Source organism: Gymnoscopelus braueri (assembly GCF_963280865.1).
Source record: "Gymnoscopelus braueri genome assembly, chromosome: 14".
Lineage (NCBI taxonomy): Eukaryota > Metazoa > Chordata > Actinopteri > Myctophiformes > Myctophidae > Gymnoscopelus > Gymnoscopelus braueri.
The window spans coordinates 10,278,044-10,301,685 of NC_137619.1; the positions used below are offsets into that span (position 1 = coordinate 10,278,044).

Consider the following 23,642-nt stretch of genomic DNA (forward strand, 5'->3'; position numbering starts at 1 on the left):
AAGACACGCCCCCAGCGTCCCCGGCGGGAATCGAACCCAGGACCTTCTAGCTGTGAGACAGCGCTACCAACTGCGCCACCGTGCCCCGCTGCTTTTTATTTTGAAGCGCATTGATTCTACCAACACATTCTCATACCAGTGATGTTTCAGAGGGTACATGTGATGTCCCATGCTGACGGGCAGTGGTGTAAAGTAACTAAGTACATTTACTTAAGTACTGTACTTAAGTACAATTTTGAGGTATTTGTACTTTACTTGGGTATTTCCAATTTCCAATACTTTTACTTCTACTCCACTACATCTCAGAGGCAAATATTGTACTTTTACTCCACTACAATTATTTGAAAACTTTAGTTACTAGTTACTTTTCGGATATAAATTATGATATTATAAAACATACATTAACCACTTTAGCAATATTTTATACCTAGGCTATTTGAAAATAGCCGATCTACAAGCTCACAACGCGTCGCATCGCGACGCGTTGTGAGCTTGTAGATCTGCTATTTTCAAATATTTAGTACTTTTACTTTTGGTACTTTAAGTACATTTTGATGCCAATACTTTTGTACTTTTACTCAAGTACATTTTTAATTCTGGACTTTTACTTGTAACAGAGTATTTTTATATTGCAGTATTGATACTTTTACTTAAGTAAAGAATTTGAGTACTTTTTCCACCACTGCTGACGGGGGACATGATGATTTGCGATTTCGTCACTACGCAACTCGAACGCCGCTGGGTCAGCTGAAGCGGACATCGCAAGTTCACGTCCGGCACGGCGTCTCGCTTGCCTGTGGCTCGCTCGCCGGTGCTTCTCGTGGCTCAAGTCAGATGTTGTCCCATGCACTATACAAATAAAAATAAACTTGGCTTATAAACTACAGACATGATCTTAACTCTTTGACTGCCAGAGTATTTTCATAAAGTACTCCCCCAGTGCCAGCAATTTTCGTGTTTTTTATTTTTATATTTTGAATTTTTCTCATGAAAATAATTTAAGGGCACATAATATAAAGACCCAGCACAAATCCGCCACTAGAGTGCAGCACATGACTGCTTGATCAGGTCGTTAGGTCTCTCTCACCCTTCTTGATAGATTAGACAGGGAAAAACATGAAAACGGATGTGACGTCGTCCCAGATTGTTTTGATCGCCAAAATTACGATGTGAGACACGACGGCGATGACTGATCGTCACCCAGACCATAGATTATAGAAGAGAAACTGTCCGTTTGTCCGTCATACCGTGTGAAAGACCGTTTATTTACCTATTTTGGACGAAAATGACTGGGGAAAAGAATCAAAAACCGGAAACGGAATCCAGGTCATGAAACCGGATGCAGATGTCCGTGAAGTAAGTGGAACTCGAGAATAACATTGAATATTAAGCAGCATAGCGCAATCAGAGATTAAACAATGAACGCGCGTCCAGCGCGTCGAGCGCGTCGACGGCCAACTGGACAAAGTAGCACTTGACGCGTTATCGCGTCGTCCGCAGTCAAAGAGTTAACAAAATATGTTTATTAATCTTTAAATAATTATTTATTAGGCCTACTCACTTCTTCAGCATGTATTCATTTGTGTTTAGGTCCTCTGATGGAAGGCCAGATGAGGCCAGCCGTCAGTGCAGGGATCTGGGTGGATATAGTAGGTGGCTGACTACTAGTGTTGTTAACTGGTGATGTCTTTTCCAGTACCGATGATGTTAGTGAGAATAGTAGAGTAGGAGTTGGCAACTGAGTGGGTTTACTTGTACGTAAAGTTGTTACACAATTATTAACAAATACTTAACAAGTCATCAGTAAGTAGTTTATTAACCCATTAAGACCTGGAACTGTGTCATTTTTAGATTTGAGCTAAAAAGCATTATTTTACACTTAGGCTATTCAAAAATAGCAGATATACAAGCTCATAGCGCGGCACCGAGTGCCGAGCTACGAGCTTGTAGATCTGCTATTTTTGAAAAATCGTGAAAATGTGTGCAAATCTTTGAATATATATATTTTTAAAGCGAACATTTTTAACTCAAATCGTTGCTTCTGGGGGTCCCTGGAACAAAATATTTTGATGGGGGTCCGCGGCCAAATACATATAATTTTGGGGGTCCTTGACATGAAAAAGATTGAACACCACTGATATAGAAACATTCGTTTTTCAGAATACTGTTGAGATTTAGGAGACATGTAGAATCGGCTTCAGGTCTCAATGGGTTAATAGCTTGTGAATGATCTACAACTATTTGTAAAGCATATTAGTTAGCTTTTTCATTCATATGTTTGCTCATAGTGTTTTGAAACATCATGACTAATAATGGCGACACCATACCAAAAACTGAGGGAAACGCACACACACACACAACTCAAACACACATGCGCGAGTGTGTGTTTGTTGTCTCCGATTTTGTCAGATGTAATGACGGGGGCTCCAAGGATAAAAGCTTGGGAATCACTGAAATAGATCCCACATCCAAAAGTGCTCAGAGCGCTAGAAATGCCATTCAAAGCGCTCGCAATTTGCATTACAAAAACACCAGAAGATTTTCAAACAAAATCTATGATCAAGACAATCCCATAAGAAAAACATAGTTTCTAAATCTTCTATTATTCTCATTGTAGAATTTGTGTCTCACAGCACTCAATTAGTTTTCCAAACAGCAAGTAACATTAGGACATGGACAGTGGGTTTCAGAAAGCTTTCTTTTGATACTGTATGAAATGTCTACTATTCACAGTGGTGGGCCAGATGGCGAGTATTACAGCAAACAAACTGTTGCAAATCAAGCTGCACTCCACAGGGGACAGCTTGCATGGTATTTTGAAACTATGAAGATGGATCATGGTGACATCAAAGATTATACCCTGAGATACTACAAGAAAATCTGGTCTGGTAGCTTGTTTTGTGGTAATTTATGAACACTAGACCATACCCGTCCGGGGATACACACACACACGCACGCACGCACGCACGCACGCACGCACGCACGCACGCACGCACGCACGCACGCGCGCGCACATGGTCGGACCCGCACGCTCGCTCGTGCGTCCCGTCGCCGCGTCCTGGACCCACAGCGAACACACACACACAGCCGCTCATAAACAGTTCCAACACACACACACACACGTGCGCGACCCGTCGCGAACCCACAGCGAACACACACCACCGGACCCCTCGCACCTGGATTAGAACATTGCACGTGTGAATCTGCGTGCTTGTGGCATGAAGATGATATCCAAAGCGCCCTCCCCCTCATGAAACGCCGTGTGTGTGGACACAGGCCGTAAATGAAAGTCCTTTGCAGTGTTCTCTGTGTAACAGTGGCCAGTTTGCAGTTTGATCATTCATCCCATAGCTTGGGGCACTATAACCTCCCATAGGCCAAACTCAGATTTTCCGGTGTTGACATAAAAGCGTGAATAAACAGCTTACATTTTGGAAAAAAACAAAAACGGGCGTGTTTATTTGGTGCATATGCTAATGGAGAATGGCCGTGTGCAAATTCCGATCAATTGCTCCAGCCATTGAGGAGAACCGGGCAGGACAGATTCTGTCCACAGAGGTTTCTGTAATTATTTATTGTGAGAGATGATCATCTTTGAAAATGAAAGTCATCATTAATCAAAACACAGATTTTTACAGAGCATTTTCAAAATGGCCTATTACCAAACTGTACTGTATTTTCACTAACTATAGGATTTTGTTACTTTTCATCCAAAGATATTTCTACATATTTGAGTATATTCCAGCTCTAATTCCATCCCACTGAAGACTCCAAGACTAAAATGGGTGTTTCCATAGAAACACATTACAGGGGAGAAACATCGTTGCCAGTTAATTTCACAACCTGGCTGGAGTGGATAGGAAAACTTCTCCTTGCAGACATGGGATCCAAATTATTTTACATTTGTAGTAGCAGTATTCTGAAGATATTATTACTTATTATTTTGGAAGAAACCGCTTTTGGCTGAAATTGCTGGAAAATATTCATTTTAGCAACGCTGATTTTCCTTTTATGCTCTTTAACAAAAAAGAGCTTGTAAAACAGAGAAAGATAAGACACAGCGACAGTACAATAAAATGAGATGCCGCCATGCATTGTTAGTTGAATCTGCATTAGTCAACAGCCACTTTTCCACTGCCTGCCCATGGCGGGAATGTTGCCCCATCATGTTGCCACTGTTCTGTGTATAAAGCAGGGCCGTCATTTGGGCTTCCAGGGGATGGCAATTTCCACTGCCTAGCTTTCACATTTAACCTCAAAATGCAGGTCTTGATTCATATTTCCTCCAAAACTGAATGTTTTTGCTGATTAATCTAATTTTAGAAAATAGCAGACATACAAGCTTACGCTTGTAGGTTGTAGATCTGCTATTTTCATAATTTTACACCACCATTGTACAACAAAGTATTAAGTGGTTAATCAGACTAATCACTTTATTCGGTTTAAAAACAAAGTTTGTGATATACAGTATAACAAATTCTCCCCAAAAAAAGCAAGATCAAGTTATTGGTTCTAAATGTCGGTTTTGATTTATTTCTTGTTAATTTCCCAGCCCTTGCAAATTCCTACTACTGAGAGGAGCTGCTACATAAACCTCACTAAAACAGCACAAATACACTGATAAGTCACCCTGGAGTGTGTCTGATTCAGAGTAAGCAGGAAACTTGTATGTCTTCCATTGTTCCAATCAACATAAAGTAGAAAGAGAAAGCAAAGGACTTTAAGTCTTGTGTTGGAGTGTTTCTTACCTTTGGATACTGTTGGATTGGAATAAGAACTCTTTCGGAGAGCTTGATATTTTTATTACTGATGATATCTAGATATTTCTTCGTGTCGTCATCATCTTTTCTTGATTCGTTGGACTCATACTTTTCTATTTCTGGAGTAAAAAAAAAGAAGGAGAAATATATGAGCAAACACATATCAGATAACTAAATAAATAACTATTTTTTTCACCTGAAGACAGAGTACCTCAGTCTGCATCAGCACAAGCCAGACAATTTTTTTTGCTTCTACACATTAACCCATTAAGACCTGAGGTTAAAAAAAATAAAAATAAAATCACGATTTAACAAAAATAGCAGATCTACAAGCTCATAGCGCGGCACTCGGTGCTGCGCTGTGAGCTTGTAGATCTGCTATTTTTTAATAGCCAAAGAAATCTAAAATGACACAGATGCGTTCACGGTCTTAATGGGTTAAACTAGATAAATAGTAATCTCTCAAGAACAGATTCTGCTCTGCGTTTGAATCTGTCGGGGGGGTTCGTCATATCGCGTACGCACTGGCCTACAAGTGGGCGTGCCTTCAGATCAGGAAGCAGGCCGTGCTTTACCCAATCAAATGTAGTGGGCGGGATTTACGTGTCCGCCGATCCTTCCCCACTCGAAACAAACCGAAACTCATTTAACAATAGCGTCCTCGGAGCAGACAAAACCACGGAAAGATATTCACATTTTAACTTGCTCTTTCATCATAGAAACAAGTGGGCTTATAACCAAAACGATCCATGTTCTCTGGGAGAAGTGGTGTAGAAATATTGTTAGTGGGAATGAAAACATAGTCGCACCACCGGAAGTGATGCGCTGAAGGCAGACCAAAACCCCGGTTTCCTTGCGCACGGGTGCTACGTCAACTTCCTCCCAGAGCCAACTGAGATAGTAAAAAACAGCAGAGGGCACTGTTTTTCCTTTTCATTTGGCGATGGGTTCCCAGATTGGACAAATAGTGAGCCATCAGCTTCACCTAGATTTGAAACTACGCAAATGTACTGGAGCACTTCAACCATTTTCAACCTACAGTATATTCATATAATTGGTTCTTACTAATGTTCATTGTCTCCGCCAGGCTGGACGGCCAAAGGCCGAAGACAGTTTTTGCCCCTGTCCGTCCATCCGTGTATGTGTGTCAGTCTGTGATCAGCTAATCTCCGTTACCGTTGGACCGATTGGCGTGAAACTTTGCACGAACACTCCCAAGGCCAGGGAAAAATCTCTACCCCAAACGCTTTAAATCAGCCTCATGGTGGCGCTATAACTTTTTTAGCTATTTCTTCAAAACCATGTTTTTGTTTTCTATTCATACAGATTTTGATCAAAACTCACAGAAATTGGTACACATTATCTCTGTGGTCATGTGAGCAAGACGTAAGTGTTTTTGCATTTTTCAGATTCCATTCCGATTGGGTATGATTGGCTTTAAAAATTTGTGGGAGAGGCTTGTTTTGCCTAAAATGACATACTGTACGATGACATAGTGTAGTATGGCAACAAACAATATTTGTACAAGTCAAGCAACGCAAAAGCCATAATTATTCCCATACATGTGCAGCACAAAAAATAACAATAAAACATTAAAACTACAGAGTAAAACTAACCCTATGCACTGCAGGGAACCCACCTCATATACTGTACAATGTCTATTGTCTCACATAATTAGTGTAAGATAATGAAAAAAAGGCCATTACCCTTGTGGTGTCAGGGAGTTTATTCCACCTTTGACAAGCCTGATAAGAGAATGCTCTTCAACCAAGCTCTAATTTAAGTAGGTGGCTATCACCTGAGGAGCCGTCCCTCTGTCGGTAGCTAATTAATACTCAACAGGATGAATAATTATAAACCTGGACTGCACTCGCTAAACAAAAATGCAATAAATTTGAACACAGTTTGGCAAGATCCTCTCTTTAGACTGCCGATGTACTTTATAGTGCATGTACTGTATCATAGATTGGATGAAATAGAATATAGATTGTTTCTAACTACTGTATACGTTAAATTCAGATTTGAGTTTGATGTGCGTATGTATGTGTGGCTCCAACTGTTCACAAATGAATGAGAGTGAGATATGTATGTGTGTATATATATATATATATATATATATATATATATATATATATATATATATATATATATATACGCATGCGCGCACGCGCACACACACACACACACACACACACACACACACACACACACACACACACACACACACACACACACACACACACACACACACACACACACACACACACACACACACACACACACACACACAGCTAGGAAGAGGCTGTTGTCAGTAGCTCCAGAGTGCATCCGCGGAGAACCACAGTATGCTGTCAAATCCTCACAATTTGGCTAATGATCAATATGCATAGTCTCCTGTGTGGAGGTATTGCATAATTCATGCGTCAGGCTAAATTAATCCAATCACTGTATTTTGAATTATGCTCCAAGAGAGTGATCCAGGAGAGGTCTCGTCTCCATGATGTACGACCCTCTGCGTATCCATAAATCTAGCTTAACGATCTCTCAATTCCAAACTGTTCAGACATTTATTCATTGCCGTTTTCACGACTGCCGTTGAGGTGGACTGGGGTCATACTGTACGTGAGCTTTTGTTTGATGCCTCACTTCTCTATTATTAATCACGGGAAAATTAGGTGCCTGAAAATTAGACAAAACAAACGATGAAATTGCCTGGGTGGGTCACGGCGAGAGAGTTCTGCTTAACGTATACGCTGTTGTGTTTCTCGCTGAAAAGAGCCGATCTGACAGCTCACATAGTTGTTAGAATCGCTTCCATTCATCTGTATCAAAACAGCCTTAATGAAATGAACAGATATGTCATACTTCATGTTCATGTCATCGTCCACACTCTTTTAACCAGTGGTGTAAAATAAGTTATATACTATTTACTCAAGTACTGTATTTAAGTACACTTTTGAGGATTTGTTTCCCCCCAATTCCTACTACTAATACTTTTACTTCCACTCCACTAACATCTCTGAGGCAAATATTGCACTTTTTACTCCACTACAATTATTTGACAACTTTAGTTACTCGACACTTTGTATGATTATTATTACAAAACATACATCAACCACTTCATCCCTATGCACTTAGGGCGGTTTCAGACTGGGTTCGTTTGAATCAAACCGTTCCCGAGTACGCTTGGCTGGCCAGCATTCACACTGGCCAAGATTCTAACGCACTCGAGACCATTTTCATTGAACAGTAATGGTAAATATGTGCCTCATGGGGGCGCTGTTGACTATGGGGCTTTGGGAGAGCGAATGTCATTCACAGAAGAAAAGTCACTCTAGAGTGAATAATAAAGTTTGACTGTGTTCCTGACGTTGTCTTGAGTTATAATAACAACAGATCAACAATAAACATCCAAAGCAGTACATCCGATCGTCAGTGCAGGAAGGATCAGGCAGAGAGTGACTGTGTGACAGCTGTCAAAACCCGCCGCTGGCTACTGCTTGCAATCCGACTAGTGACATAAATACACTAATATCAGCGTATCCAATCAATAAAATCCAATGGCCATGTGAACATGAATGAATAAAGGTCCAAAGTAAAAAGGTGGATAAAAGTTACGGTGTTAAAATGATAAAAGGAGCCTGTTTGTAGAGGAGCAGCTGGTGTCAGCGTCTGCCTCTGTCAGCGTGGTGACACATAGGACAAATCACGCGACCACACATGTGTTTTTTGTTTATTATTTTTCACGGCTCGCGCTACTCAAACACTAGCGGGATTATTATTTCTTGTCAACATTCAAGTAGAACTATGAGAAGGTATAACCCAGCTAAAATAATGTGTCATTATAAAAAATATATAAATGATATATGATTAGCAGTCCACTTCCTTCTCTTGGAACGGATGGATTCACACTGCCGCGTTCCGTTCCCGACTCCGCAGCAATCGGACCCGAGACTAACTCCCAAGGTGGTTTCGGGTACGGTACGGTGATGCGTTACGGGGAACGGTTCGCTACGTTCACACTACCACAACATCTGCCATGTGGTCCGGGGTGCGCACCCGGGACCATAGTGTGAAAGCCCCCTTAGGCTATTTTCAAAGCATTTTTATTCACCTGTTTCCTAGGCTGTGTGTTTTCCACTTCCTGTCGATTTCATTGGATATCATTGGTCATCTGACCAGTTTCATTGGATTTCATTGGATCAAATCGACAGGAAGTGGAAAACACACAGCCTAGGAAACAGGTGGATACATTTGAAAACTGGTGAAATAGGACATAGGACTGTCTTTTATGTTTTGTTTTGTTTTGTTTTATTTTATAAAGTGATATCTGTAACTGTTTTGAAGTATCCTCAATAAAAACAAAGTTATAAAAAAAGAAATAGGACATAGGACATTTTTAATACCAGACTTTTACTTGTAACAGAGTATTTCTACATTGTGGTATTGGTACAAAATGTTCCACCACTGCTTTTAACCACTTTCAAGCTGGCATCCCTATTTGGGGCATTTAGGGAAATTAATAAATAAATACATTGTTGAAACATGTTTCATACATTTTCCATCTACATGCTCACAACGCACCATAATGCCACGCATTTAGTTTAGGGGATTGTACTGTAGATCGGCTATTTTAGCTATTTTGGAAAATCTTTGAAAGTATAAAATTAAGTATATGGCCTGCTTTAGCCATAGTAAATTATTTATTTTGATTATTGCTTATTGGTAGCAGTCATTTCTTTGTAGGCTATATAGTAATAATATTAAGTTAATAAGTTATTTATCATATCTGCCCTGCATTGCATTTCTTGTTTACAAAGTCTGAAGTGTTCCAATGTTCAATGCCAAAAACACAATGGAACCATTAATCACAATTATTTTGGATGACAAACATCAACTAAAATCACAACAGCCCTAATTGTTTCACTTTTGTAAGAGTCTCTAAATTGGAACACAATCTCCTTTTTTCTCACCATTTCTCCCCAAAGACTAGTGGCTAAACTAATCTGAAAATAGAGGACGCTCCAAGGAAATGAACCTTTAAAATGTCTCTCTGGACACGTGTGCGCGTGCGTGTGTGTGTGTGTGTGTGTGTGTGTGTGTGTGTGTGTGTGTGTGTGTGTGTGTGTGTGTGTGTGTGTGTGTGTGTGTGTGTGTGTGTGTGTGTGTGTGTGTGTGTGTGTGTGTGTGTGTGTGTGTGTGTGTGTGTGTGTGTGTGTGTGTGTGTGTGTGTGTGTGTGTGTGTGTGTGTGTGCGCGAGAGAATTTGCCTATCCAAAGTCAAAGCTAGAAACTGCATTGAAAGCTGTTCACTGAGGCAAGTCAGAGTTGCATTATTATATTTGAAGACTGCTTTATGGTGCCATTGCAGTCCAACAATACGCTATTAAGAGGCCAATTGGGATTGCGCCAAATGCATTAAACTTTGTGTGCTGGTATAATTTTTTTAATCCCGCCTGCAACTCTGAGGTTGTGCTGTAAAAAAGGACTGTTTGTGTTTGGAGTCAAAGAAATCAGAACAGAAGCGCTGGCTCTTATAGTTATACACAAGACTGCTTCCTGGTAACTGTTTTGATGACCTGTCCACCCTTTTATTCCCTGAGCCCTGCTGATGGTGTACATTCTGACGTGCAATATGGCAATGTTTGTTTTTATCACAATTCCCAAAAGAGCGGGGGAAAAGCTCACGGAGCACACGCCTTTGAAATGATTGTATCGTCGCTGTCGGGCAGAAACCTCGTATCTCCATGTTTCAACTTTTGATGTTTTTTTTGGGGGGGGTTAAATGAATGCCCTACTTTGTTATACTACAGTGTCAGACAAAAGTAAAGAAATAGCAGATCTACAAGCTCGCGATGCGATACGTTGTGAGCTTGTAGATCTGCTTTTTTTGTGTGTTTCTGTGGGTTTTGTAAATATTGAACCAATGAAAAGTATTAACCCATTAAGACCTGGAACGCATCTGTGTCACTTTTTCATTTGAGCTAAAAAGCATGATTTTACACTTTGGGCTATTCAAAAATAGCAGATCTACAAGCTCATAGCGCGGCACCGAGTGCCACGCTATGAGCTTGTAGATCTGCTATTTTTGAAAAATCGTGAAAATGTGTGCAAATCTTTGAATATATATATATTCTTTTAGAGCAAACATTAACTCAAATCTTTGCTTCTGGGGGGTCCCTGGAACATCACATTTTGAGATGGGGGTCCGCGGCCAAATACATTTTGGGGGTCCCTGACATGAAAAAGTTTGAAAACCACTGATATAGAAACATAAGTTTTTCAGAAAACCGTTAGGATTTAGAAGACGTTTTGCAGAATCGGAACCTCAGGCCTCGATGGCCTAACAAGACCCGGTGACTAAATAATAACTACATTGGATCTATTTGGAACACAGGTTATTTTTTCCATTTCCTGAAAAGTACCCGATTTCGGACATACAAGGTTTCCGCCTGACAGCAACGATATACATACATACAGTATATAAAACAATTTATTCTGTGTTGCGCAAGATACTGTAGCAGAGGAAATTTGGGACAGTTTGTTGACATTTGTGAATACAAACCAAGTCTCTAGATAAAAGAGATGTGGGAATGGCTTATTATCCCGTAGACAGCATTACCAAGAGCAATTCGGGGGCACAGTGATACTGAGTCTCCCCCAGGTGATTTCACAGTACACTGGGTACATGTTCTGGTTCACTTCTGGATGTGCTGCAATGAAATAAAGCTCATTTCCATGCAAAACCACAGACTCCTCTGGCTCCGATATACGGTACCACAAAGTCAGACTAAAGTTTTGTTGTTCGAGTTACGGGTTGTCTCTTTACGGCCTTATGAATTCTATCAATTACACACCCCAGGAAGCCTTGAATTCATGGAGATTTATTTAATTTTGTGAGCCACGACTCAATTGAGTCTCCTAATTGAGTCTCCTAATTGAGTCTCCTAATTGAGTCTCCTAATTGAGTTTCCTAGTACAGACTAATGACCCGGTCATCAAATTATTGGCTTAGGAATGCGACAAAAACTAAAAAGTCTCCATTAATTCAAGGCTTCATGGGGTGTGTAATTGATAGAAAATAAGTACTTTTTTGGGTGAACTACTCCTTTAATATGCTGAATGCTTTAGGAAGTCTTTTCACAAAATGAAAGTGAATTAAAATAGGAATGTTACAATTATTTACAGTTAAAAAGAGAGAATATTGATGTAAATCGTGAAACATTTAATTGATATTGATTTGAGACTTATTTTCAGTTGTATTGGCTAACAAAAGTTAAGAAACTGCATGGTACTACAATTAAATGCTTTGCGGCTAAAACAGGAAGTAAGTTGTTTAGTGTATTAGTGAGCTGTGCCAAGTGAATGCCAAAAGATTGTTTTATGTTTTTGTATGACCCCTTTTTTTCAATATAAAGCAAGGCTTTCGTTTCATGTTCCGACGTCCTGTCAAGTAATTTTGAAGGTAGTTAATCTACAATTAAACCAGGCTGCTGACACGGAGCTCAACAGTGAATTATGTCATCTTAATAACAACTACAACACATATTAGCAACAACCTATTTGGTTGGATAGTTTGAACTACAGTACTATAATATAATCCAGTCCTAATCCACATTTGCTGTGTGTGTGTGTGTGTGTGTGTGTGTGTGTGTGTGTGTGTGTGTGTGTGTGTGTGTGTGTGTGTGTGTGTGTGTGTGTGTGTGTGTGTGTGTGTGTGTGTGTGTGTGTGTGTGTGTGTGTGTGTGTGTGATTGTGTGTGAGATAATATCATATTTCAAAGGGCAAGATCAAATGGTAATATACATTCTTCTTCTAAGTTTTTAATTCCACGTTTAACTCCAAAGATTAATGCCACCACAGGATTCTCCTAAGATTATAAATGCAATGACGCTGACTTGAAAAATGCTGTTAATTACAAATTAGAAGGCAGGCAAACTGTGTGTGAGTTATAATCATGTTTTGGTTGCATACATTTCCCAGCAAGAATGGAAATGTACTGCAACTTCAACTGTTGGTGACAGATGTCAGCACAGCGGGGTTTACAGAAAACGCAGAGGCTGATGGATACAATAAAGAGAGAGAGAGAGAGAGAGAGAGAGGTTGAGCTGTACAAATGCATGTTTTCCTATGTAGAGTAGCAGCTGCTACATTTATTGATACAAGTTGACAAGATGTAGAAAGCTGTTGTGCTAAGGTCCACACAGTATATTGTTGCTGTCGGGTAGAAACCTTGTATGTCCAAAACAACAACGCAGCGTGTTGTGAGCTTGTTGTAGATCAGCTATTTTCATTACTTTTGGGTTACACTCTTGTATGATGATATAGGGCATTAATTTACGAAAAAACGTAACGTTGAAATAAGGAGATAAGAGTATTCTGCCCGACAGCAGCGATATTATGATTTTGGAATGGAACTGTGGTCTGCTTTTGTAGCCCTTGCTTCAGAGACTTTAACGGCAAGTTTTCCTACCATGTATAGCAACTAATCAGACCCTTTCTGATGGCTTGTTCTATGGAAATACACAATGGGGGGAAATGCACTACTCTATTATTTTACAGTAATACAGCTGTTAAATTAAGCCATTAACTAGGGCATCACTCTTTGAGATGAAACACAGCTGAGCTATTCTTAAAAGAAAATACCAGTCACTCTGAGTTGCTTGCCTCTCTTCGATGACTAATAATAACTCCTGTGCTTCCCCACAGTCCCCACAGCAACCAAGGACACCTCTGTTGCCTTATTGAAAGTTATGAATAAAAAATGGACCGTCTCGACAATAACCGATCTACAAGCGTCTACAAGATCTACAAGCGTCTACAAGATCTACAACACGCTGTGCTGCAACGCATTCCGAGCACGTATAGATTGGCTATTTTGGTATGAATCAGGCTTAAGGTCCTTGGCAAGGCCATTCTGGCAGTTCCAAGGTCTAGAGTCTAGACTCTACAGTCAGGACTGAAGGCAACTGTTAAGGGCCCTGAGGCTTTGGGACAACCTTCTTGAGATTACGCTAGACATCACTGTCTACTTTTAAATCTCTTCTTGAAACACATTTTTATCGCTTTTGCCTAGAATTCTCTTTTTTTGCTTGTTTTTTTTAATGTTTTATTGTTTTGTTTCTGTTATATACGGCAGATTGTTTATGGCAGCCGTGAAGCACTTGTGTAAATTTGGTTTGAAATGTGCAAATAGCCTGGCGAGTCCAGCCCACAAATTCAGTGAGATTTAAGATGATAATATCATTGCTAGAATGATGCCTGTGGCGTGTAAATTAGGAACTATCTAGTATTCAAAAGGAGCAGTTCACTGGTCTGTTTTCCCCGGTCCATCGGTGAACATTTTTAAGATAATCACAGGTTATTTTTTTTACCCTCTGTGAGTTACAAGTTATCTGACCTAAAACTGTAATGTCACATATGTGCTCTGCTGACAAGCATTATTCAAATCAAGTGGAGATATAAGAAATAGAAACACATGGCTAGTCATTGCTTTCTTTGCCAGTGGGTGACTCAGGTGTGTGTGTGTGTGTGTGTGTGTGTGTGTGTGTGTGTGTGTGTGTGTGTGTGTGTGTGTGTGTGTGTGTGTGTGTGTGTGTGTGTGTGTGTGTGTGTGTGTGTGTGTGTGTGTGTGTGTGTGTGTGTGTGTGTGTGTGTGTGTGTGTGTGTGTGTGTGTGTGTGTGTGTGCGTGCGCCAGCGGAAGCGTGTTTTCTTTCTATGGGTCTGTGTAGCTAGATAGGCCTGCATGCACTGTGCATAATGCACCTTGAGATAAGGCTTGCTGTCCTGCCAAAAGGTACCTTTTATAGCACTGAGTATAGATTTCCTTCTGCAGGCTGTTCAGTTGCATCTACGCTGTAGCACCACTTCAGGGCAAGAATGCAAGGTGCGGTGAAAGCATTATTTCCATAGCCATCAAACACAGAAATCTTTATCATTAATAAGCCTCATTCTGAGCTTCCATTATTGAGATGATTCATGGCAGGTCAGCTGTTTTATCTTGTGATATTGATCTCTTTATTATGTGTAGCTACACAAGCTAATTAATTTAACTCACTAAGTGTACAAATAGACCTGTAAGGGGTTTACTGTGTAACTGACCTTGTAAATAGATCTTTCTCTTAACCGTGATATAAATTCCCACTGTTACACAGGTCACATGCAAATATTTAATCAACAGAATGGCTGTCTGAAATAATGACTTTTTTCATATAAAATAATAATGGTCCTTCTGCTCAATGTAAACAACTCTCAGGTTGCTCTATTGGGTCCCCAATACGCCAAATCAGCTTATTAATAATAATAATAATAATAATGATTAATAATAATAATAATAATGTAATCTATCAGCAGACATCAAACACATGGCTAGAAATATAGGCAGGTTTTTGTTTAGATTTGTGAACATTTATGCATTTAATTTTGGAGTAGAGGCAATCCAGACAGACATGAATAGGCATAAATAATGAAGAAAGTATAGATGTAAACACAACCTTGTTTTGATGGGTCTTGTTGGTTCCAACTGAGAAATATTCAGATTTCCAGGATCTTTAACACCTTGAATTATTCATGCTTTTGTTACTTTGTGTTTAGACTATTGTAATTCCCTCTACTTCTGTCTACATCAGTGCAGTCAAAATGCAGCAGCAAGACTTCTAACTCAATAAGGAGAAAGGAGGATTAAGGACCAGTTTGCCTCCATTTTAGACAGACTGCTATTAGTTTGAACAACTTACGCCCTAATAAGCCTATTTTATACTTTCTTGTATTGATGGTGTATTGCAGCTAAAATAGCTGATCTAAAAGCTCACAATGGGTCATGATGCAATCCGTTGTGATCTTGTAGATCTGCTATTTTCTTAAACTAGGGGTCTGGCCGCTATAATACACTTCCCTCACATTTAGAGTTCGGGCCGCTATTCGAACCTATGTCGCACCACCGATCTGACTGATATGTCTGAGTCATAGTGTCGGGGGCTTTGTCAGCGTACCCGTTGTACCTGTCTATCTGTGTCCCTTTTGTGCCCATATATGGAGATATCTGTATATGTCAGTCTACCGTTGTCCCTTTTATGCCCATATATGGAGATCCCTGACGTCATCAGTATATGCCCATAAATTGGCATGCCCATTTATGGGCATATACTGGTTCGATCGGACGTTCTGGACAGCTTGGATATCTATGCCTATGGACATATCGGTCGGATCGGCAGTTTTTCCATTGGTTCAATATTTTTTTAACCAACACACAGACGTAAAGGGTGTTCAATAGCTTGATTTGTGAAAAAAAAAAATATATATATATTTATATTATATATATATATTTATATATAGTATATATCGGTCGGATCTGTGGCTCTGGACAACCTGTGGGTTTGTTTATGGTTATGTCAGAGTGACGTGGCCGTGGTCCTGCCTATATATGGGCGTATCGGGTTTGTTTATGGTTATGTCTGAGTCAAAGTGACGTGGCCGTGGTCCGCCTGCCCGCCTGCCCGCTGTCCGTCCGCCCACACGCCATTAGCCAATTTTAATATAGGATTGGGGCACTTTTTATTTTACAATTTTCACCTATTTTTACCATTATGGCCAACATAGGTGGACACCAGGTTGGAAGTGGTTAGAAGTGATTTGTTTTATACATTTTAAGCTGGTCTTCCAGATCTATGCTTCAGCTGTATATCAGATCTGTAAATCCCTTATGAGCCGGGAAGCGGCTGGAGGTCTGCTGCCAGAGCCCTTTTAGCTGTCCTGAGAACTGAGCTTATTACAAAAGGTGACCAGGCATTTGCTGCCTGTCAGTGCTCCCAGGCATTACAAGGCCCTGTCAAAAGGACTCATTTTTTAAAGCCCCATTTAAGACATACCTGTACAGGAAAGCCTTTTTTATGAAGAAAGCACATAATTCTTTACTGCCCTATTTTTAGCTTTATTTTCTTCAGTGTATGATTTGAATGGAAAATGTAAATAGGTGGATTACTTGGTCAAAGTGTTTTTTTGTTGTTGTTTTTGGCGGTGTAGCCGCCCCTATAAGTGGGGTTGGGACACCTCATTAGTACACCCTTTCCTGCACTGTGATTGGCCCATAATAGTACACCCCTCTACATTAGTACACCCCTAGCTGTACTGTGATTGGCGGACTCTATTGGCTGACTTTATTCAGCACTGTGATTGGCTAGTGAGACACATAAGGAAATTGATAACCTATAAATAGGACTATGCACTTAAAAAAAATATATGTTTTTTTTAAGTGAGCTTCCATCACTGTGATGACCACTGTGATGACCACACCGCCCACGTCACACTGGGTGTGATTTTTTTCTGTATCTGTGGATCTTTGGATCATAATGTCTCAAATGAAAACATTATTACCTAATACCTACATCAGCTCAACAACAACTATAGTTTCAATGATGTAAACATATTTTGAGTGGTGGAATACGGATATGTCCATAATGGCGTTTTGTACGCACATTTGAATTGCACTTAACCACTTAAACCCTATACTGTACTTAGCTAATCGGAATCCCTCAGGGGCAGGCCCCCTCCTTTTTTCCCTCTACACCGAATATCTTACCCGAAAATAGCCGATCTAAAAGCTCACAATGTGAGCTTGTAGAACGTCTATTTTTGCTGAACGTTTGCCCCAGACCCCAGGGTTCATATGGCTTGCAGATCTGATATTTTCACGGTATATTCGCCCCAGACCCTATGGTTCATGTGGCTTGTAGATCTGCTATTTTCGCTGAATGCTCGCTCCGGAGTACGGACCCTCGGATTCATGTGGTTAAGTAAATGTGAGCTGCGAGAAAATAACGGTCTGATTCTAAATTCTAAAACTCTGACCACCTGGATTCCTGAATTCAAACCCCTGCTCTCCTGCATGGGAACCATATGTATAATACCTAGGGCAGTAGTTCTCAACCTGTGGGTCCCCATGATTTTCGGGGGTCCCCAGATGACAGTAAAGTGACAATTTAAGGACTTTTAAGACCTTTTCAATACCAAAACAAAAAATAAATTAAATGAAAAAAGTCCATTAGGCATAAAAAGTAATCAACAAACTATACTATAAAAACTGGTCAAACATTGACCAAATTGTCAAATGATATAAGAAAGAGGCAAACATTTTGAAAATAGCTGATCTACAAGCTCACAACGCAACGCGAGAGCTTGTAGATCAGCTATTTTCACAATATGCATCTGTGGAACCGATTCAAACTAAATGTAATGAATGCCTCAACTACAATTCCAAGTGCTTGTCAGGGTGGGGGGTCCCCAGATCAAATAAGATGATTTTGGGGGTCGCGGCCTGAAAAGATTGAGAACCACTAATCGCATGCATATTGGTGTCCTTTATGCGTCTATGTCACAAACTACCTCGAGCCCATTGGTTGAGCTCTGAACTCGTGAGTCCGATCTTGATTAAACTTGCAGCCCCCCCCCCCCCCGATGCTTGATAGGAACCCAAACATCTACCACCCAACCAAAGCGGAACCCCAAAATAGCCAAGGCAGCAGATATTAGAGCAGCTGGAGGGAGAGGAAAAAATGTTTTACAAACAAAGTTCAAAGTTCATGAAGAGTGTTATCCTGTTAAAGAGGCAATTAAGGACCATGGATGGCTATGTTGTGTACATATGTGTTTGCATAGATTGTTCAGTCAGTTTTAAATTGAGTTAAAGTATGGTGTTTAAGATGTGCGATGTTTACTGTGGGTCGTTGGACTAAATTATTCATTCTAGTCACTGAGTACTTACATTTGATTTGGTTAGAATTATTAGGCCATTTTGCTTTTAGTGTTCTGTTGTGTTTTCAGAACCACACATACAACCCAACTGTGAATAAATGGCACTTAGCTGGCATCCAGCCTGTTTATTGGACTCAGTTGATACCGCCACAGCTCTAACCAGGCTCTCCACAGTGATTTGACTTTCACAACCAGTTTTCACAAGCACAGGTCTCTAGCATGGTTTGTCCTTTGACTGAGCTATAGATGTTAGTTGTTGTTTTTTTCCCCCATGTGTGGAATCCAGGTGGTTACACTTGTATGAGAGAGCTGAGAGCTCACAGCCAGGGCTAGCCTGGTCCTCTTTTAAAGTCTCGGCTTTAACACCACAAGGGGTCCATTCTTTTGTTGCTTTGGCCCACATAAGCTTGGGAATGCAGTGCACCTCCTGAAGACATTCGACATTTCGAACCACCTTTTGACAGACAGACCTTTACTACTGTATATTTTGTCCCATTGTGCTTGTTTTTCTCGTTTGTAATTAGTGGTAAATGCTTTCTTAATTGGTGGAATTGTATTTTTATTCTCTAAAATACACTTAAAAAGATAGTTCATCGATTAGTCACCCCATGGAGATGGGATTCATGGATATTTTTTTGTTTTTGTCGCATTCCTAAGCCAATAATTTGATGACCAGTGATGACCAATTTGATGACCAGTGATGACCAATTTGATGACCAGTGATGACCGGTAGGCAGTGGTTCCGGTAGGAGACACAAAGGAGACTCTTTGTGTCTCCTACCGGAACCAAAAGGAGACTCTTTGTGTCTCCTACCGGAACCGCTGCCGTCATCAAATTATTGGCTTAGGAATGCGACAAAAACAAAAAAATTACCATGAATTCAAGTTCCTTTAAGTCTGTTTTAAGAAGTGCCACACTGCCTCTGTTGGGTGAGATTTTAAACTCCTCATGTCCTCAAAGAACAGGCGTTGCTCTAATGACTATAAATCTACTGAGACACATTGTTTGAGAAATGCTATGCATTACATACTGTATTAATAGTACATGTATTCCATATTCATGTAGTACATATTAAACTAATATGCATGTTGTGGATGGTGAACATAATCTTTGTGCTTGGTGATAAATTGCTTTGAATACATAAAACTGGATGCTGTTCCACTAAATTGTGCATGATTGTGCATATCTCATATGTGCATAATTTGCTGTGCTTGTGTGATGTATTTTTATTTCATTTTATGTCTTGCAAGCTGAATTTCCCTTATGACAAAACGAATGTATGGTTTAATATTGTACCTGTTTTTATCTGAAGGTCTTACCAAACAGACCGAAATGTCATGTTTTCAGCATAATAGTGTTGAGCAACCTTTACTCTCTAAACTTCATATTGTACCGTAACCACGTAAACCCTCGCGTCCCTTTTCTGGGCATGTCGTAACGAACAAACCTTTGGCGAAAATATCCAATCTACAAGCTGTCAGGGAACGAGTTGGCCGGAAGGAGAGACACAGGCCAACTACAGAATATATATATATAATATCATATTATGCTAACAATTAAAGGATTGCAGGCTGGGGTTTAAGTCTACATTGAAGTGAATTTGCCAAAAGAAACGTAACGGATGACCCACTCTACATTACATGCACCATCACTGTAAAACAGTCATCCTCTGAAAAGTGGACACTCCATTTTTACACTTTCAGAGTTAAATTAACACTCTTTTTTAGGGATGTTCGATGTTGACTTTTTTTTTACCGATAACCGATATACCGATATTGTCCAACTCCTAATTTCCGATACCGATATCAACCAATACCGATATATGCAGGCTTTTTCACCAAAAGTCAACTAATTGTCAGGTAACAACATCACATATCTAATAAAATAAAATAGCTATAATATCAATATAATATCTAATACATCTAATATAATAGAGTGATGTTGTTAGATTTTCAATAAAGTGAGTCCCGGGACTCGCTGGTTGCCATTTGAATGAGTCCCACTAATCTTAGATTAGATGTTGGCCTATTTGACAGTGCAGAAGCAAAATTGCTCTGATGCCTATAACATTAATGAGTGTCAACGAGCGTCAGCTGGACCCAGACACACACACACCTGCCCTCTGCAGTGCTCTAATTTGAAAGTGACTGAAGTCTGTCTCATTTCTCTGCAAAAGCACTTGAATATGATGGAATATGATTAAGGATTACTGTGATTATGGTAAACTCACATTTCATATCACACACACCATACAGTAAGAACTCCTGTAATTTATTTTTAACAAAAAAAATAAACTATTTTCCAATATAGATTTTTATGCTAATATCGGCCCTATAATATCGGGAGGCCGATAATATCGGACATTCCTACTCGTCAATGCATTCGGGCAGGGTAGCTCAAAGGACATCACAACACAACATCCTCACAACATCCTCTCCCACCAGAGAGTATTCCCCTCTGATGGAAATATTTGATAACTTGTAAGGTGTAAATGTGCAAAGACATGTTGCATGATGCAACAGTTGCAATAGTAGAAGGATCTTTGAGTAGTCCTCAAAATGGTGTAGCTATAGTGATCTTATTGCAGATACCGATTTGTTTCTTTCAGATTTCTGAGATGCTGAGATTTTATTAAGGCACAGTAAGACGCGAACGCCCACTGTTTAAGATGTATTTCTGCATCAGGTCGCAGAGAGTCCAGAGTGTGGGTTTGCTGTTATTTATGCACTGGGGTTTTTGGGGTAGTTTTTTTGTTTTTAAACAATGTTCTCTCGTTGTGTCAAGGATGAGGTCAACGGCACATTTCCAGCTCTGGTTCATAATAAATCAAGTTGAATCTGATGCAAAAGATGCAGTTTCTGGATAATTACGTTACTTTGGACTCATTCTAAAATACCATTTCTAAATGAGTTCTTTAATTTGTTGTTAAATGCTGACAGACTCTAAACGTGACTGAAACTGAGCCTACCTCTAAGTCGGTATAAGGCTATGGGTTCAAATTGATTACATGATCTTGTATGACAAGTGTGTAGATCTTCAATCTTTTGTTGCTATAACAAGCTCATCGTAATAAGTATCCATGTATAGAAAATTAAGTGTTATGCAAATGATCCTTTAACAGCTGTTCAGTGTAACATAATTCTGTGTATAAGTCATGTGTTGTGCTCCTTTAGTTTCTTGTGGCTGACACATAGTGGCACAGTACTGTACAGAACTGTTGATGCACACAGTAAAGTCCTCAGTGTTGATGTACAGTAACTCTCTGAGGGTTAATTTTATACAGCACCAGAAACACAGACCATGCACTTTCCTAAAATCTGAAATGTCATAACGCTGATAATATTTGATTATGCTTAAACATGACAAAACTCATATTTAGCTAAAGGCAGCTACAATATAAGAAGGCACATTTTGCCTCTTAAGGTGCACTAGTAGCCTAGTACCTTTTGGCTCAATACAGTCATCACATTAATTGATAAAACACAACAACAACAAAATGCAAAAATCCTGAAGCTTCCTTTAGGTTGAGTGAATGTTACCAAATGTAAATTGAATGATGACGTGCAAGTTTGAAATCCGATCAATCTCACAATAAATTTGTGAGATTGTTTAAACAGGCTAAATGTCCCTGATCTCTGTTACTTGTGACACTGAAGGTGGACTGGTAGTCAGAAACATTGATTCCTAATCGAACCAAATAAATAATGTAAATGTTGACCTTAGAGGGCAGTCTTTTAGGTTGGGTCTGTTCTACCACTCTGAGAGGACACATCAGGAATACAAGAACTCTCGCCCCAAAACAGGCTCGCCCCAAGTCAAATCCGACGACCTAGGAACGGTCGCCACCATGTATTCCAAAACTTAACCTGCAGTAAAACTATGGCTAAACCTAACCTTATTCCTAAACGTAATCTTAGTAAAACTATGGCTAAACCAAACCTTATTCTCTAAACATAACATCAGTAAAACTATGCCTAAACTTAACCTTATTCCTAAACTTAACCTCAGTAAAACTATGCCTAACCCTAAACGTATAGCCTAGCCCCCCACCCTTGAACTGTTTACTGTACATATTTTCCTTTTTCTTTTCTATATATAATCGTTTCTTTTCTAACTGTTTATATATAAGTATATTTGTCTGTCATTAAATGTTTCAATGAATTGAGTACAAAGGACCCCAATGGAAACGAGCCATAGGCTTTCTTGGTTTTAAAATCCTCTTAGCAGACCTTGTATTGAAGTTGAACTGCACTTTCCTGTGCTTTTTTTTGGCAAACTGCTGATAAAGTATTCAATCAATCAATCAATCAATCAATCAATCAATCAATCAATCAATCAATCTTGAAAATAAATGGGGGCGACTGTGTTTTGTGGCGAGGGTTCCGGTTACCCGCATCAGTAGTTCTAAGGCTATTAGGTCTGATTCACTTTACTTTCTGCACGCTGCGTTTCTCCACTGATATTAAGAAGAAGAACATATTGGGCAAAGTTATGGATTCTACAGCTAAACACCAGGACACATTTCTAAGTCAAGGACGAATTAACAAACCCTATATAATACAGCATGGTTGCTTTGATTTATTGCCGACACTATCACTGAGAGAATCGCTAATCACAATATGCAAATCAACGATGTTCACTCACAATACTTAAAACAAACAAAAAAGGGGGAAAAGGAAAAAAAGAGCATAATATTCGACCTGAGCTTACCTTCTTGGACCAGACGCATCGCGTGCACAAAGGAGGGGTCCAGGGTGTCCTTCTCCACCGTTAGTTCAGGTAAGTACTGGTCCTGATGCATTATTGTAGCGGTACCTCTTCACCGTTGGAGCAGGTGAGACGACACGAGTAGAATGAGCGTTGGAATGCAAGTCTACTCCTCTGGATCACAAAGTCCGGTAAGACTCGATCAGCTGCAGGGAAACCTAACGATCTTCTTCACACAGATCCACGCGATCGTACGTTTGACTGAAGAGTTGAATGAATTGAGAGGTGTGTGTGTGTGTGTGTGTGTGTGTGTGTGTGTGTGTGTGTGTGTGTGTGTGTGAGGCTCCCATTCCTCAGCACCCTGTGCTCTCTCCTCTCCTCTATGCTCAGCACCTCTCTCTCCCTCTCAGAGCTGCAAACCGTCT

At 39.9% G+C, this 23,642-nt stretch overlaps 1 protein-coding gene across 1 annotated transcript in view; it reads right to left on the minus strand.

Annotated features, from left to right (window-relative positions):
• khdrbs2 (KH domain containing, RNA binding, signal transduction associated 2) overlaps positions 1 to 23,357 on the minus strand; it is a gene marked incomplete at its 3' end in the record, with an annotated part of 120,580 nt that extends 97,223 nt beyond the window's left edge. The window contains exons 1-2 of the mRNA XM_080448671.1: positions 23,221 to 23,357; positions 4,749 to 4,879 (exon numbers count right to left, since the gene is read on the minus strand). Of these exons, the coding sequence (XP_080304797.1) occupies positions 4,749 to 4,879; positions 23,221 to 23,311 (222 nt within the window). The 5' untranslated portion in view covers positions 23,312 to 23,357. The remainder of the gene's footprint in view (positions 1 to 4,748; positions 4,880 to 23,220) is intronic.
• Positions 23,358 to 23,642: the final 285 nt, after the last annotated feature.